The sequence below is a fragment of the Hyperolius riggenbachi genome, chromosome 10 (genome assembly GCF_040937935.1).
Source record: "Hyperolius riggenbachi isolate aHypRig1 chromosome 10, aHypRig1.pri, whole genome shotgun sequence".
Classification (NCBI taxonomy): Eukaryota; Metazoa; Chordata; class Amphibia; order Anura; family Hyperoliidae; genus Hyperolius; species Hyperolius riggenbachi.
Window position 1 is genome coordinate 197,765,410 of NC_090655.1, and position 15,975 is coordinate 197,781,384.

General features: G+C 43.6%; 1 protein-coding gene across 3 annotated transcripts in view; it reads left to right on the forward strand.

Annotated features, from left to right (window-relative positions):
- TNKS1BP1 (tankyrase 1 binding protein 1) overlaps positions 1-15,975 on the forward strand; it is a 169,419-nt gene that overhangs the window by 86,026 nt on the left and 67,418 nt on the right. For all 3 annotated transcript variants that reach the window (XM_068255583.1, XM_068255585.1, XM_068255584.1), the window contains exon 5: positions 7,756-8,219. In XM_068255583.1, coding sequence (XP_068111684.1) covers positions 7,756-8,219 — 464 coding nt within the window. The remainder of the gene's footprint in view (positions 1-7,755; positions 8,220-15,975) is intronic.

Here is a 15,975-nt window from a genome sequence, read left to right on the forward strand (position 1 = left end):
GCGGGACGTGTGGACAGCTGTAGCTTAAGACTGTATAGCTTAAGCTTAAGACTGTATAAAAGGACAGGTCCAGAAAATATGTTGTGCTGAGCCTGATTGGTCACAATTTCTCCAGCAAAGTGGTGATACAGAAGGCAAGCATTTATTGAGTCTCATGAGAGTCCTGTATCATAGGAAGAGGGATTTGTAAATATTCTCTTTAGTAAAACAAATAAATATTCTCTTTAGTAAGGACACAAATAAACTTTTTTTTAAACCTATGTCTGAGTAATATCAGAATGTAGTGGCGCTGCTGTCCTGGCACCTTAAACTTCGCCCTTCACAAATCTACAACCCCCCCGCCAAACTACAGCACAAATGTGCTTGCTGGCCCAGCTGTCACTTCTCCCTTACTTTCCTTGCCCGTCATAGGTAGCTACAGGTGCACTTTAGTAATGGGTAGCCAGAGTAACCTCAGTATTAAGTAGCTAAAGGTACCCCTGACTGTAGAGAGATCTTGTCTGTGGAATGCTGAGAGCTGGGTGAGTAACCTCTCATTTACATTCTGCTCGGGATTCTCCATAGGGAAGGAGGGAGGCGCTCGGGGAAGGGAGTAAGCCGCCTTTCTATCATAAGGCGCCTGTAGGCCTGTGCCTACATGTGCCTTATGGTAAATCCGGTCCTGAGCAAACACGAGAGCTTTTTTTTTTTTTTTTAACACACCCAGGCTGTTCTTCTGTTCTTGTTGTATGTGTATCACTTATGCCCTCCAGTCCTCACTAAACTTGTAAATCAATACATATTTTTCTCTGCAGTATCTAAGAATGCAATTGAGCTTGTGAAGTTAGAACAGATTTGAGGCTACTTTCACACTAGATAAGTTGTGGTGTGCATCCACAGAAATTGGATCGCACCGCAACGGTGTTGACAAGTCGTATCACACGCTTTCAGTGTGATGCGATGTGCACAGTGCAACATACAGTACATAGACTTATGCTTGCATCGCACCCCGAATCACGGGAGTCACCCTGTAATGCATTGCAAGCAATGTCTTGTCAAGCTGCACTGCAAAAGTACCAGTGTGAAAGACCCCATTGAAATATAATTACAGGTATATCATATTTCGATGCGATTATATAGTCCATTGCCCCATGTTGCAACCAACATGGGGCTTGATTCCCTTAACCGTGATAACTCATAGCACGGCTGTGCTAGTGTTTTTGCGCGCAATTGCACATTTTTGGCCACTATGGCACATGAAAATTCACGATTGCGTGCGGAAACGTTCACAAAAACGCTAGAGCGGCCATGGTATGAGTTATCACGGTTTAGTGAATCAAGCCCATAGTGTGAAAGGAGCCTCAGTCTTGGTCTCATTCCTTCTCTCTGCTCTTCTCCCTAAAGGTGGCCACTAACAATCCAATTTCCAAAATCGTTCGAGTGATCAGATAATTCTGATTGGAAATGAAATTGTTCATTACACCATCAATGAACCAATCTTTGCTTCCTATCTATCACAACCGACAAGAAAACGACTATTTTTATAATCGTTTGTAATCAATTGTGCCCATCAACAGAGATTATTTACAACCAATCCGATCAAAATTTCTGATTGCTCGAATGATTTTTTGCTAGAAATTGGATCGTTAGTGGGCACCTTAAGGGCCTATTCATACTAGAGCATTTTGCCGCAATTTCGGCAAAACGCTCAAACGCTAGTGCTTTTTAAAAGCGCTAGTGTAATGAAACCCTATGGGCCCATTCTTACTTGGGCGATTTGCGCTAATCGCTGCACATCGTCCAAAAACGCTAAACGCAAATGCGTAGTCTGCACCATTTTCAGGCGATTTTCCGGCGATCGTGTTTCAGTGCTATAGAAGCACTAAACGCGATCGCGGAAAAATCGCCGCAGTGTTTAGTGATTTTTCCGCATGAAATTGCGGAAAAATCACTCCTGCAAAACGCCAGCAAAAATCGCAGGCGTTTTGCGTTTCTAAGTCTGAATGGGCCCTGAGAGACATTCTTCTGTCTAACTTGCTAGGAATTTCAGGTGTGGTTTATAGCATAAAGGGAATGTATTATTAATGCTAAGCTGAAGACATGTAAAAAAATATCAAGCTATAAAATATTTATGGAGGGCAACAATATGTCTTTCCATATTCCACTGCCTCCATTTTCATGTATAAATACTGCTGCATACAGCCATTCAGGACGATAGGAACAAGTGGGTGGCTATAATTGCAGAGGTTCACCTACAGGCATGCAGGTATGGCACACACCATGGACGCCTCTTTCTGTGGAGAATTGGGGGAGCTGCTCCGTCATGACAGACTCTGATGTCTTTTAAACTGGAAACACTCTTTAAGCAAAATCTTACATGGCAGATTCCTGTCACCAAATTCTGTGCTTTGCAGCCTCCCAGCAATATACAAAAAGATCGTGCAGTGAGTGACATTCAAGTTGATTCAGTAATTACTATGCGTGTATATTAGCAACAAGGTGATTTTATGCATTTGGCTGGTCTGATTCATAACAGATTTAACTAACCACTTAAGGACCAGCTAACACCCATAGGCGTCGCAGCAGCGCCATGACGTAGATCGGCGATCCCCGGTCTCTGATTGGCCGGGGATCACCGGCATATGATAGGGCTGAAGCCTATCCTTCAATGCGCAGGACGGATATCCGTCCTGCGCAGCCCATGGAGGGAGAGGGAGGAACGGGAAGGCAGGGAGCGCGGAAAAGGCTGCGGAGGGGGGCTTTGAAGAGCCCCCCCGCAGATCACAAACAGCCGGCGGCAATCAGACCCCCCCAACAGGACATCCCCCTAGTGGGGAAAAAAGTGGGAAAGTCTGATCACCAAGGCTCAATTCTGATCGGTGCTGCGGGCTGGAGAGCCCACGCAGCACCGATCACTGTAGAAAGCCCTAGTCCTTAAGTTACTTTGGCCAAGAAGGCTGCATTCTATTGAACATGTCAATTAATCCTTTGTAAAGGTGTGTACACACGCACTACGGCCGCCAACGACGGGTCCGTCAGACCCTCCCGCTGGGTGGACTTTCAGGCGACAGTAGCGCGTGTGTACGCACTGTCGATGGACTGATAAGGCTGTTTCTGAACGATCCGCAATGCACCTTAATTGTTTCAGAAAACCCCTTTAATGAGGAACTCTAATGAAGGTTGAAACTTTTTCCACATCAGTAGCTGATACCCCCTTTCCCACGAGAAATATTTACATTTTCACAAATAGATCACCAGGGACTTCTGTATGGCTGATACTGTGGTAAAACACCTCCCACAGTGTGATGTCATGACCATGGTCCTGACAGTTTCCTTACTGTGAACCCCATTGCATTGTGGGAAATAATGGCTTTTTCAACTGACATGATATGATGTGCAGTGCCTGTAGGAAGTGTCTCTCATAGGAATGAAACTGCAGTCATCATCATTATCTAGTGCACACAGAGCACACAGGGATCATATTGCAGCCACACTTGTCTGTTCAGAGCTTCTCTCTCAGCAGGAGCAGCCTCTCCTATGTCATCACAGCTCTCAGTATGCAAAGCAGGAAATCTGAGCCAGGAGGTGGCAGGCTTGGGCCTGAAAAGACTCCACAGAAGAGTGACTCAGCTATAATGATTCCAGGTCAAACCTAGACTGAGCCAGTCGGGGATTCTTATCACAGCTGCTAATAGACTAATTAAGCAGATAAAAATGAAACTAAAAGCAGGGTAGGTGATTACTGTCATGTTCCCACTGATAAATGTAATAAAATACATGAGGGTGCTTCGTCTCTGGTTCTCTTTAAGCTGTGAGTTTCACAAAATCTCCTGACTCAGCTCACTGTATGTCTGCTGGGACAGTGACAGCTTTGCTCAAAACGTGAATTATTAATTAAGTCACCTGTGTTAGAGAGAGTCCTTGTAGAAAACCGGTTCTCCGGGATCTACTGTGATGTGTGAGAATGAGAAAAATTTGAATAGTGTATGCCCTGAGATTATTATCTGAATTCCCCTATGGTAGCAGAATTGTTAAAATGCATGTGACAGTTATTATGATGTAACTGTAGAAAGATTCCTGTACAACTTGTAGGTATACTTTGGCCCGGAGCTGCCATGCACTGCATGAAAGAATCAAGTGAGTGTGTGCGAGAGCATTTTTTGTATTTTAACCACTTCACTACTGAGGGGTTTTTCCCCTTCTGTGCCAGAGAAAATTTCACATTTCAGTGTGCCTCCCATTCATTCACCTACAACTTTATTGCTTTTTATTACAACCAAATGATCTACTGTATATCTTGTTTTTTTCGCCACCAATTAGGCTTTCTTTGGGTGGTACATTTTGCTAAGAATTATTTTACTCTAAATGCATTTTAACAGAAAAAAAATAAGAAAAAATTGAAAAAATTAATTATTTCTCAGTTTTTGGCTATTCTAGTTTGAAAATAAAACGTCCTTCTGTGGATAAAATACACCCATTGTATTTGCCCATTTGTCCTGGTTTTTAAAACATTTAAAATATTTCTCTAGTGCAATGTTTGGCGCCAATATTTTATTTGGAAATAAAGGTGCATTTTTTCATTTTGCGTCCATCACTAATTACAAGCCCATAATTTAAAAAATAACATTAACATACACTCTTGACACATATATTAAAAAAAGTTCAGTCCCTAAGGTACATATTTATGTTTTTTTTTTAATTGTCCTTGCGCATAATCTACCTAGAAGTTTAGTTTGTTACACAGTTGTCACAATGACATTGATGCCAGCGATCATGGACACAGGGACTTAGATTAATGAATGGGAAATGCGTTCCCATTCATTCATCTCCCCTCTAACAGAGAGGTAGGGTTAAGCTGTTGTAAAATATCGGTAAGATTTTCAACTGTTTTATTATCGTTATTAACAATTTTCATTTGGCAATATTATGATAATACACATCATCTACACTTTAAAAACTAAGAATATTGGTAGACATTACCAAATTTTTTTCATTAACAAAATTAATATTAGCGATATTTTTTATTAACGAAAACCCGCACCCATTTTTCCTCCCGCCCCTTTTTCATGCATGCGCTTCAGGCAATTAGCATTGTTTTTCATTAGATAAACGATGACAACCATAATCAGCTTTTGTAATGAGTCAGATTAGGGCCTTCAGCTAATCCTTCAAGAGAAAACAAATGCTTGCTTTCCATTCTTTCAGAATTCAACATTTCAACAAACGTATGTATAATACTAGGCTGCTCCTAAACTTGGCAAATTTATAGTACTGTAAAGTATGATAATTCATAGTCTTACATCATGTCAGTGTATAACTTGAAGTGATAAAGCAGTTTCTGGAAAGCTAAGTTCTACAACAGACGTGAAGGATTTTGCGCTGGGAAATTCATGTCGTGGAATTGCTCTGAAGCCTCCTGAGAGTAACTGCAGGCAGATGGTGCTCCACAGGGCTTTGAAAATATTTGTATAATGAAGACCACATTTCTGTTGTGATGATTGTGGAAGAGTCAGCTGAAATATGGAAATGTGGAGGGGATTATGGGTTTCAAGAGCCAAGAGACATCCGAACAATAGTTTATATAGGGTTAAAAGCCATGACGTCCATTAACTGTGTTAGTAGTAGAAGACAGTTCACCTCACTTTTCTAAACATTTAAATAAAGTACCAACAGCACCAATAGTAAACACAAAAATTCTAGAGTTTCACATCAGTTTATTTATCAGTTGTAAATGATAGAGATGAATGAACTTTGCTTTTATGTACTCTGGTCCGTCCAACGATTAGAGGTTGAAGCTTGGTAGTTGCAAACTTAGCTTCTTATGGGTTCTAACTGACCCTAATCAATGTGCAGTGCATGAAGTGACTCGCTACATTAATCTACTGCTGGCGGGAGCTAATGACCCAACAGTAAAGCTTGATTTGGCTGCTATGCCCTCCTAGGACCTAGCTATAGATATGAAAACTGGAACTATGGGGATAGTTTAAGGTTAAGTAAGTTGTAATTAAACATGTTCCTGAAATCTGCATTTGTGTTCACTAAGGCCTCTTTGAGACAGACGGCTGAAGCAGTTCAGTCTCCCGTCTGCTGGCCACTAGCGCCTTTTGCCTGCAGTTTGATGCAAATGGTGGGGATACCCAGCAGCAGGGGCATTGCTAGGCCCAAAGATCAGTGGCACGTGTTTCAGATATATTCTTGGGTGCCCTGAATGTCCTCCAGGTGCATCAACTGGGGTCATGCTGGGTGCTGTGGTGCCTCTATGTGGGCATGCAGGAAGCTTTGGTTCTTCTAAGGGGGCATGCTGGGAGTTGCAGCGCCTCTTGTGGAAGCATTGGAGGGGGTCCAATAGAAGGTCAGGGAATGGTATGGGGGAACTGCCAGATAACCTGGCAGCAGGCCAGCCTGTCAAGCAGGAAGCCAGACAAGCCAGCACAGAAGCCAGGTAACTCTACCAATTTATGTGATATGCTACATCCACAGGCGGCTTCATCCAACATTTGGCTGGGCAGGCCTACTTAGACTGCTGTTAAGTTCATATAAATTTGACTCCACCCATGACCACACCCACACTGTGGTGCATGGCTACACCCATTTTCTGGGGCCCAAAAAGTGCCCCAGATCTCTTAGGATCCTAGCAACGCCCCTGCCCAGCAGAAAAAAAAGTGATATGATGCGTCTGAGCAGAGCTGTTGCTGCACTCAGATGTAGCTTAATCTGGTGACCGCATCTTCACCACCTGTACCAAGTGCTAGCAAGCTTCCATCCAGTGCATGGGCACAACTGACAGGCAGTGAATTCCCCATCTAAGGGATGGAATTCACAAAAGATACTTACTGTAGATTTTATAGAAAGATTGTCTAATCTAATTGTGGTCTGTTTATTACTCTGCATGCCTCTCTATATATCTCTCTTAGAAAATACTCATAAGGATGGTCGAACCATATGGTTGCATAGCAACCCTGCAAACATATACATGAAAGCGTGTACAATGCACATGGATATTTGTTCAGCAGGAGAAACGGTGCCATATCCTTCAGGTTGAAATCCATTATATGCAATGCCTCCTGGGCAGTGACTAAAGGCCCATACTCACTGGAAGATGGATCGGGGAACCAACAGCGATGTGATCCTCTTTCTACCTGCAGGAACACGACATCATGTGATGGCACACGATGGGCACAATAGAGAGTTGAAACGATTGTGGCACATTGCGTGGGAGTCTTCAGGGATCTTAAAGGTCTATTCCGCCGTGAAGGTCGTAAACGCAGCATGCCACAAAACTTTCATTTAATTGTGCACACACGGCCACAGCATGAGATTGTGGAAACAATCTCTTGTTGTGCAAAAAAAATGCCAATTGCAGGAAAAATATTGCTTGAAAAATTGCAACATGGGTACGTAGTGTTAATTTAACCAACTATGTAAACTATAATGACCGTAACATTTGGTAAACACTTTATTATCAATGCTGTAGGAACATTATGAATCACTCTGCAGAAAAATGTGAGTGGAAAGCACTAGTTACCGTATCAGCAGGAGGTGAAGGGGTAGTGAATAGAGATGCAAATATTTCAGAACTGCATGCAGATGTAATGCAAATCATGCTGGCTTGGATTAGCCGAGTTCCAAACTACATTCAATTTGTACTAAATTTGCAAGTTTGAAAAATTGGAATTATCCTATAGTGGCCAGATTATGATGGGCTTTGGACTTGTTCTACTGTTATTATTGTAAATTATCTTAGTAAGTAATATATATTTTCCTTTTATCTTGTAGACCTCACAGAGTCAGGTTTCAGAGCCAAACCAAAGCACAAGTCGGGGGGTTCTGGAGAAGCCCTCCAGAGTTGAAGATACTGTCTCTTCTTTAATCACTCACCTAACTGACAACAAAGTGACAGGGCTTCATGAGGAAATCCACCATGAAGATAAAGAGAACATCGATCCTGTGGAGAATGTCTCGGTGTACTCTGCTCATCATAAACCTGCTGGAGACAAAGCATATGGAACCGAAAGCACCAGTAGTATTAATGAACCGTATTCTTCTGACCATGAGGCTGAGACACGCCCTGCAACAGGCATACAATCCCCTGGTTATACAGTGAAAACTGACCACTCTTCTGAAGGCCACCAAGACCCTGGCACACAAATACATGATTATTACGCAGAGGAAGAAGAATATGAGCCCCATGAAAACAGACAACAAGAGTATGAAGCTTCAGCACGGCGTGAGAAATACCGGTATGTGCCATTTTTGTTATCAAGTTTCAGGAATTACTAACTTGCTCTCAGAATATACTACAAAATATAGATCATTCTTCTAAATAACCTTCCGTCTAGAACTGTTGATAGTTGCTCAATGTTTTTCATTACATTTGGCACCAGATTTTTTTTTTTTGCCACCCTCTCATTTTGCCCTACAAGAAAATGATAAACAGAATCATCTGATTTCCCTCTCATTGCAATGAGAAACACATGAGAAACACATGTTAGTACCAATAGTGAGAGGCATGTGGAGGCTGCCATATTTATTTCCTTTTAAAGTGGATCCGAGATAAACTTTTACTCATTGCATAATTATGTTCCTTTCATATAGTTTATAGGGCATTCCTCAAGCCAAATACTTTTTGTTTGTTTTAATACTCTAATTCCCTATAAACTAAACAAGCCTCGCCCACAGCTTTTCAGAGTGCCTTGGCATTTTCAGACAGTAGCAAGGGCTTATGGGAGCTCAGTCTGGGCAGGAGGCGGGGGAGGTGTTACTAGGCAGAGATTTCAGAGGCAGAGGGGAGGAGAAGGAGGGGGAATTAGGTTTTCACAGGCTGATGGCTGGAGATGCAGATCAGCTTGCCTGTTTGTAATGTTTACAAACAGAACATGCCTGCTGTCATTGTATCACAGGAAGAAATACTCATATTCTGTTGAAGCTGTTTGCAGCTAGATTTGCTGTGTAAACTATCTAAACTTTAGATAAGATGTATAGACAAGTTACTTGTTATAGTTAGTTTTTCATCTCGGATCCGCTTTAAACAAAACCAGTTACCTGTGTCCTGCTGATCTTTCATGCATCAGTAGTGTCTGAATCACACACCTGAAACAATTCAGTCAAACATCTTTTTCAGGGTCTATTCAGCCCCCATATCCCTCTCACTTCAGGTGTCATTTAATGTAAACCAGAGCTGAAAATAACATTGAAATAATTAATTGCATGTGTAGCGGCAGAACTATATAGAATTGTCCTGGTGTTTCATATTATCATTGGCATTGTAAGTGGTTACATTTTGACAGCGAAATCTAGAACAGCCATGTCAATGTGAAGTAAAACTTGGTTTATTCAGCTCCTAACAAAAATAAATAATTAGGTTAAGTCTGAGACAACTCTCTAGTTATCAGGAATTGTTTGCTCATCCAGATGAAAATATTTTGGTTTCTGTTTACTTTTTACGAGAAAGTTTGACTTAATTTGCATAGAGCTCTGTAATTTTAACATTTGTAACGTAAAAAAATAGAAAGGGACCTTAATCAAGTACTAGGTATTGTGTTGTGTACCCAGGTTCATCTCATCATGAAATTGATTGATAAAATTGGCATGCGCACAGAGCACTTTTCATTTTTACCTGCATTTAGGCAAGCAACGTAATGAATGTTGCACATATGGTGCAAGTCAAATTATGTACATGTGACAGAATAAATTTAAGTTAGTGCCTCATCAGCTATGCCCCTCCTTCCTTAGTGGCATACATGTAATGCCAGACTCATAGACTTTATGAGAGGCTGAGCCATTGTGATGATGCAATGGAACACATCAAGAAGTCATCACACATCACATATCCTTCGGTATGCGGCCATGCATTGTCAACATGGGACTTTTACCAAGCATTTAATAAGTGTGTGAGGTTTTCAGGGACTAGTGTTCCTGTAGGCCAGGAATGCAATACGTTAAAGTGAACGAGCACCATTTTAGCATCCAGGGCATCTCAATAGCACATGGAAAATGCATGCCAACAATTTGTATAGCACTGCTATAAAGAAAAGTTATATTTACCTGCTGAGTCTCGTCCCACGAAGCGGCCCCGAAGTCCCTGCAACGCTCCACTTCCGCCGCTTGGCCCCGCCTCCCCTCACTCCTCCGAGAAAAAACGCCCGGCTATTTACTGTAGTAATTAGCCGGGCGTTTTTTCTCGGAGGAGCGAGGGGAGGCGGGGCCAATCGGCAGAAGTGGAGCGTTGCGGGGACTTCGGGGCCGCTTCGTGGGACGAGACTCAGCAGGTAAATATAACTTTTCTTTATAGCACTGCTGACATATTTTTATTTTTAGGATGGAGATTCACTTTAACTGAGAGGGCTATGGATGTTTCCTTTTAACCAATACCAGTTGCCTGGCAGCTCTCTTGTCTATTGGTTGCAGTAGTGAATGAGTCACACCAGAAACAAGCATGCAGCTAATCCAGTCTGAGTTCAGTCAGAGCACCTTATCTGTATACTTGTTTAAGTGAACCTCCGGACTAAAAATCGACTCAGCAGCACTGAAAAGGCTTTGTGTTTCTTTAAAGGACCACTATCGCGAAAAAAAAGTAGGCATTTAAAATCTGTCAGAACCGACAGGTTTTGGGACAATCCATCTCCTCATAGGGTATTTCAAGGGTTTGCATTGTTTTCAACAGCATTTCCTGAACAGCAGTTTAACCCTCTGGGCGATACAATTATATCGCCCAAGAGGTGGCGCAGCACTATTTTTTAATTTTTTTTATTTTTTAAATCATGTAGCGAGCCCAGGGCTCGCTACATGATAGCCGCAGCGCAGCGGCATCCCCCCACCCACTCCGATCGCCTTCGGCGATCAGAGTAAGCAGGAAATCCCGTTCAGAACGGGATTTCCTGCTGGGCTTCCCTGGTCGCCATGGCGACGGGGCGGGATGACGTCACCGACGTCATGGACGTCGTGACGTCATAGGGAGTTCCGATCCACCCCTCAGCGCTGCCTGGCACTGATTGGCCAGGCTGCGCAAGGGGTTGGGGAGGGGGGGGGCTGCGCGGAACGGCGGGTAGCGGCGGATCGGCGGCGAGCGGCGGCGATCGGAAGTTACACGCAGCTAGCAAAGTGCTAGCTGCGTGTAACAAAAAAAAAATTATGCAAATCGGCCCAGCGGGGCCTGAGAAATCCTCCTGCGCGACATACCCCGAGCTCAGCTCGGGATTATCGCTCAGGAGGTTAACTGCCAAAATAGCAAGATACCAGCCGGCCTCCCTAATCACTTGCACACTATTATGTCAGTTAGATTTTGCAACTGTTGTTCAGGAAATGCTGTTGAAAACAAAGAAAGCCCTGAGAATCCCCCTTAAAGAAAACCTGAACTGAACATTAAAAGTCAAAATAAGCATACACAAGTCATACTTACCTCCTGTGTAGTCTACTACTCAATCTATTTTTCCTCTCCTGCATCCTGTTTGTCCACTGTGATCAATGGAATTCTCCGTCCTCCATTTTGAAAATGGCCATTACCGCATAACAGCTTCCTGGTCAGCACACTGTTAAACTGTAACATCGCCCACTTGAGCCATAGGGAAACATGGACACATCAGTTCTCCTCTCCGCTGTAACTGACAGCAACCGATATATAACTGACAGCAACTGATATATTTCAGTTCTGACAAAATGTTGTCAGAACTGGAAGGGATCACTGTAAGAAGAAAATGGTGAGCTTCTGAGAGGAACTGATGGCAAGGTAACTATGTAATGTTCATTTGACGTTACCTCGTGTGTTTATTTTAAATAATTTTACTCAGTACAGGTTCTCTTTAAAAAGATGGACTGGCCCAAAACCTGTCATCTGTCACCTTTTAACTGCCTACTTTTTTCGCGATAGTGGACCTTTAACAGTTTCACAGCATCAGAACTTTGTTTCTCTTATACAAGCCTCATTTTTAGCTGCACAAAAGAAAACTGCCCGGGCTTTTTTCCCCTGATGCTGTGCAAAGCATGATGGGATTTCTGATTTTGTTGTTCTCATTCTGCTGTTTTTTTTTTTTACATTTTGAATTTGACATTTGAAGCCTAGCGTGTGCAGCTGGGAGGGGTAATCAGGACACAGGATAGTTGGAACTGTGTCTCCTGCTCCTTGTCACCTCCTTTCAACCAAAAAGATGGCTGCCCCATGACAAAGATGGCAGCCCCCATGAATCACAAACATTTGCCTGTTCTTTTAAAACAGGGTGGGTAAGAGATTATATTATCTATCTATTCTAATTAACATAACTAAGGTAACTTGATGACAGAATGTTTGTTTAGGCTGAAGGTCCCCTTTAATGGCCCATACTCATGAGGGCCAAAAGTGGCCTGTCGCCAGCACACGTGAGCGTGTGCGTGACAGGCCGGCAACAGCTCATCGCCAGGTCCCTCCGCATACACACGGCGGAGGGACCTGGCAACTGATGCGGCGGAAGCTGTCGCTGTTGCGCCTCCCCCCGCCGGAAGCCCAATGGATTACTTATCTTGTTGCTGTTGCTAGTCCGCGTACTCACGTGGACTAGCGACAGTTGCGGCGGAATTGCGGCGGCGACTGTCACCAGGCAATTGAACGGTTCAATCGCTCGGCGACATCAGCGACGGTTCGGGGTGCACGCCCGTGCATACTCACGGGCGACCTGCCGCTGCAACACGCGCGCGCCGCGTGTTGCGGCGACATATGTAGCCCGTGAGTATGGGCCATAAGAGGCTGTGGCTAAAAGTATTAGAGACACAGGATCAGCAGGAGAGTCAGGGAACTAGAATTAGTTTAAAAGGAAAATCCATATCCTTCTCAGTTTAGGTTCCCTTTAAAATAAATCTGTAACGAAAAAAACTCCCCTAGGGGGTACTCACCTCAGGTGGGGGAAGCCTCCGGATCCTATTGAGGCTTCCCCCGTCCTCATCGGTCCCATGGCGGTGGCGAAAATCCTCCCGGAGCGGCGGCGACGTAAATATTTACCTTTTGGCTCCAGTGCAGGCGTAGTATCCGCTCCTTCCCACGGAGATAGGCGGAAATAGCCGATTTCCGTCGGGCCGCTCTACTACGCAGGCACAAGTCTCCTGCGCCTGCGCAGTGGAGCGGACCCGACGGAGATCGGCTATTTCCACCTATCTCCGTCAGAAGAGCTGCAACAGCGCCCCCGCTGGAGCCTGGAAAGGTAAATATTGAACAGGTTGTCGGGTCTGTCGGGCAGCAGTTTGGAGGGCTGCAGCGAGACCCCCGTGGGACAGAGGAGGATGGGGGAAGCCTCATTAGGATCCGGAGGCTTCCCTCTCCCGAGGTGAGTACCCCCCCAGGGGACGTTTTTGGTTTTACAGTGTCTCTTTAAAGAGAAACCGTAACCAAGGATTGAACTTCATCCCAATCAGTAGCTGATACCCCCCTTTCCATGAAAAATCTTTTCCTTTTCTCAAACAGATCATCAAGTGGATCTGTATGTCTGATATTGTAGTGAAACCCCGCCCACAGTGAGATGACAGCACCAGGGTGCTGACATCCCACTGTGAGAGCCTTTGAATCATCTCTTTCCACAGACAACACCTGCCAGCAGTGAAGATGTCGCCATGTGATAAATGTCAGAATGTAAATCAGGGAGAGGAAAGATTTACAATGGGGAAACACTGACTAAATCATTTATAAATAATTGTTGTAAAAATTAAGCTCTTTTTTCATTACATTATTTTCACTGGAGTTTCTCTTTAAGTTTTAATAGCTTACTTCAGCAGACCTGCGGTCCAGCCTGTCCGCAGACATTTCAGGCAGCTAATTGTTTTATTGTACTCATTAGCAAGAAGTAAACAATACCTTTTCATCAACAGAGGGGGTGAGTTATTAGGACAATTTCTTTAAAGAGCGTATCTAGAGGTAATGTGTGAAGATAGCTTGCTGGGTACTCTGATAGGGACTTCTGTGCATAAGGAAGGCAAGAAGGAAAGGGGGGGGGGGGGACATGGCAGCTCCTATAGCTGTTACAAGTCAGGAGAAATTCCAGTGAAAGAAAGGGTGCTTAATTCCCTTTAAAGGGAACTATTATGATCCAGAATCTAGCTTACAGGGACATTATGTAAGTAGAAAAAACAAAGTCTTGTAAAAGTAATACCTTTTAATGGCTAACTGATAAAGTTAAATAATGCAAGCTTTCTGGGATCTAGTCCCCTTCTTCAGGCATATTTCCAGATGTAAGCTGAAGTAAAACACTTTAAATAGTAAACACAAAGATGGCAGTTGTGCTGGTTACTGTTTAGCAGTTAGATGTCAGGTGATCAGCAGGCTGGAGCCAGTGAGCTCATGCAAGCAAACATGAAATCTAGCAGGTTTCTGAAATATGAACATTCTGACTGTTCCATAAACTGTACCTGAAAGGAAAAAAGCGCCCAATTTAGATATTCCTCCTCAGTAGAGACAAGCCTCACCATTTCAATGCAGGGATCCTCTGAGCTTGTCGACAGAGCACGACTGAACTGTGCAAGTGCAGACGCCTAGCACACTGACACTGAGCAGAGTGGTGGCTCCTTGCTACTTCACAGGTGTGCTGCTCCTTGTGCCTGCGCAGTGTGGCTGGGCTTGTTCTTGTATGGTGGGGGGCTCCCCATTCTGAAACGGTGTGATGTAGGGGCAGGGGAAGCCATGGGAGCATTCCGAGAATTTCCTCTATCGAGGTAAGCATCTACATTTTTGACCTAAGAATTCCACAGGTTTGCTTTAATTGCTGATCCCTGGGCCTCCTTCTTGTAAGTGGGTCACTTTGTGGGTCTCTCTGTTCCTTGCACATAGCCCAGGTAAAGCGTATGTGTTTGCACTAATCTGGAGCTATAAGTACAGTATATACTGTATAGAGCTAAGTGCAATTATGGCTGCTGTGCCAGTATATGCATTTCTCTGTCCTAACTCCAGCAAGCAATACAAATACTTGAGGTTAGAGCCTTTAGCTATTAAGTGTGATTTTACTGGGCTCCTAGCAAGGGAATGTTCCACTATGAAGAGCTGCATATCATTTTCCATCCAAGTAATGTACAGCTTTTATCCTTATGTCTGCTGACTATGATTTATTTAGTAAACCACAATTATTTGGCCCTTTATTAAGACCACACACACACACACCAAATTCATCATAGTTTTTCAGTTTTGAACAAGAAGATGTTAATGCATTATGTTAATGTGCATCTAACATATCTATGTATTTTGTCCTAGTGTGGAACCTACTGCCCCCACCCCCACTACGCCAATTACTCTGAAAATTGATTTCAGTGCCACGTCATAGGGTTATTATTGTTAATACTTTATTTATAAAGCGGTAACATATTATGCAGTGCTGCACAATAGATAGGGTTCCACTGTTTCAGCGCTTTGCCGATCGCTGCCAATAGGCAATAGCAGTGGGGTTGCAGTGGGCATCAGCCCTTTTGGCTTATTTTCAATGGATGTATAATTTTTCCATGAACAACTGTCTACATTTATTCTTGAAAAAAAAAATCAACATGTACTGTATTTAAGCATAGTCATGTCATCAAATTCTGGAAAATCATTATAATCCTCCAAACCCTGAATACCAGAATGACTTTCTTGTGACTATTTCCTTTTTCCATTTTTCCAAGTACAAAAAGCTACTGTATATACTTGAATACTCCAATATTCAACCCTCTTAAGCTGGAAAAAAGTTATCCAAAAAAGTTAATGGCTGCACTTGGGGCTCAGGAGGGGTTAATGACTGCAATGCATACAGTATTGCAGCCATCAAAGGATTACTTAAGTCATGTAAAAAAAATGACTTTTACTCACCTGGGGCTCCCCTCAGCCCCCTGCAGCTGAACGGTGCCCTCGCCGTGTCCCTCCGATGCGCCTGGTCTCGCCGGCGGCCACTTCCGGTTTGGCCGTCACCGGCCGACAGGCTGTGAACGCGGCTGATTATCCGCGACCCCGGACGCAATAGCGCCCTCTATAATGCTATTGCGTCCGGGGACGTGGATAATCAGCCGCGTTCACAGCCT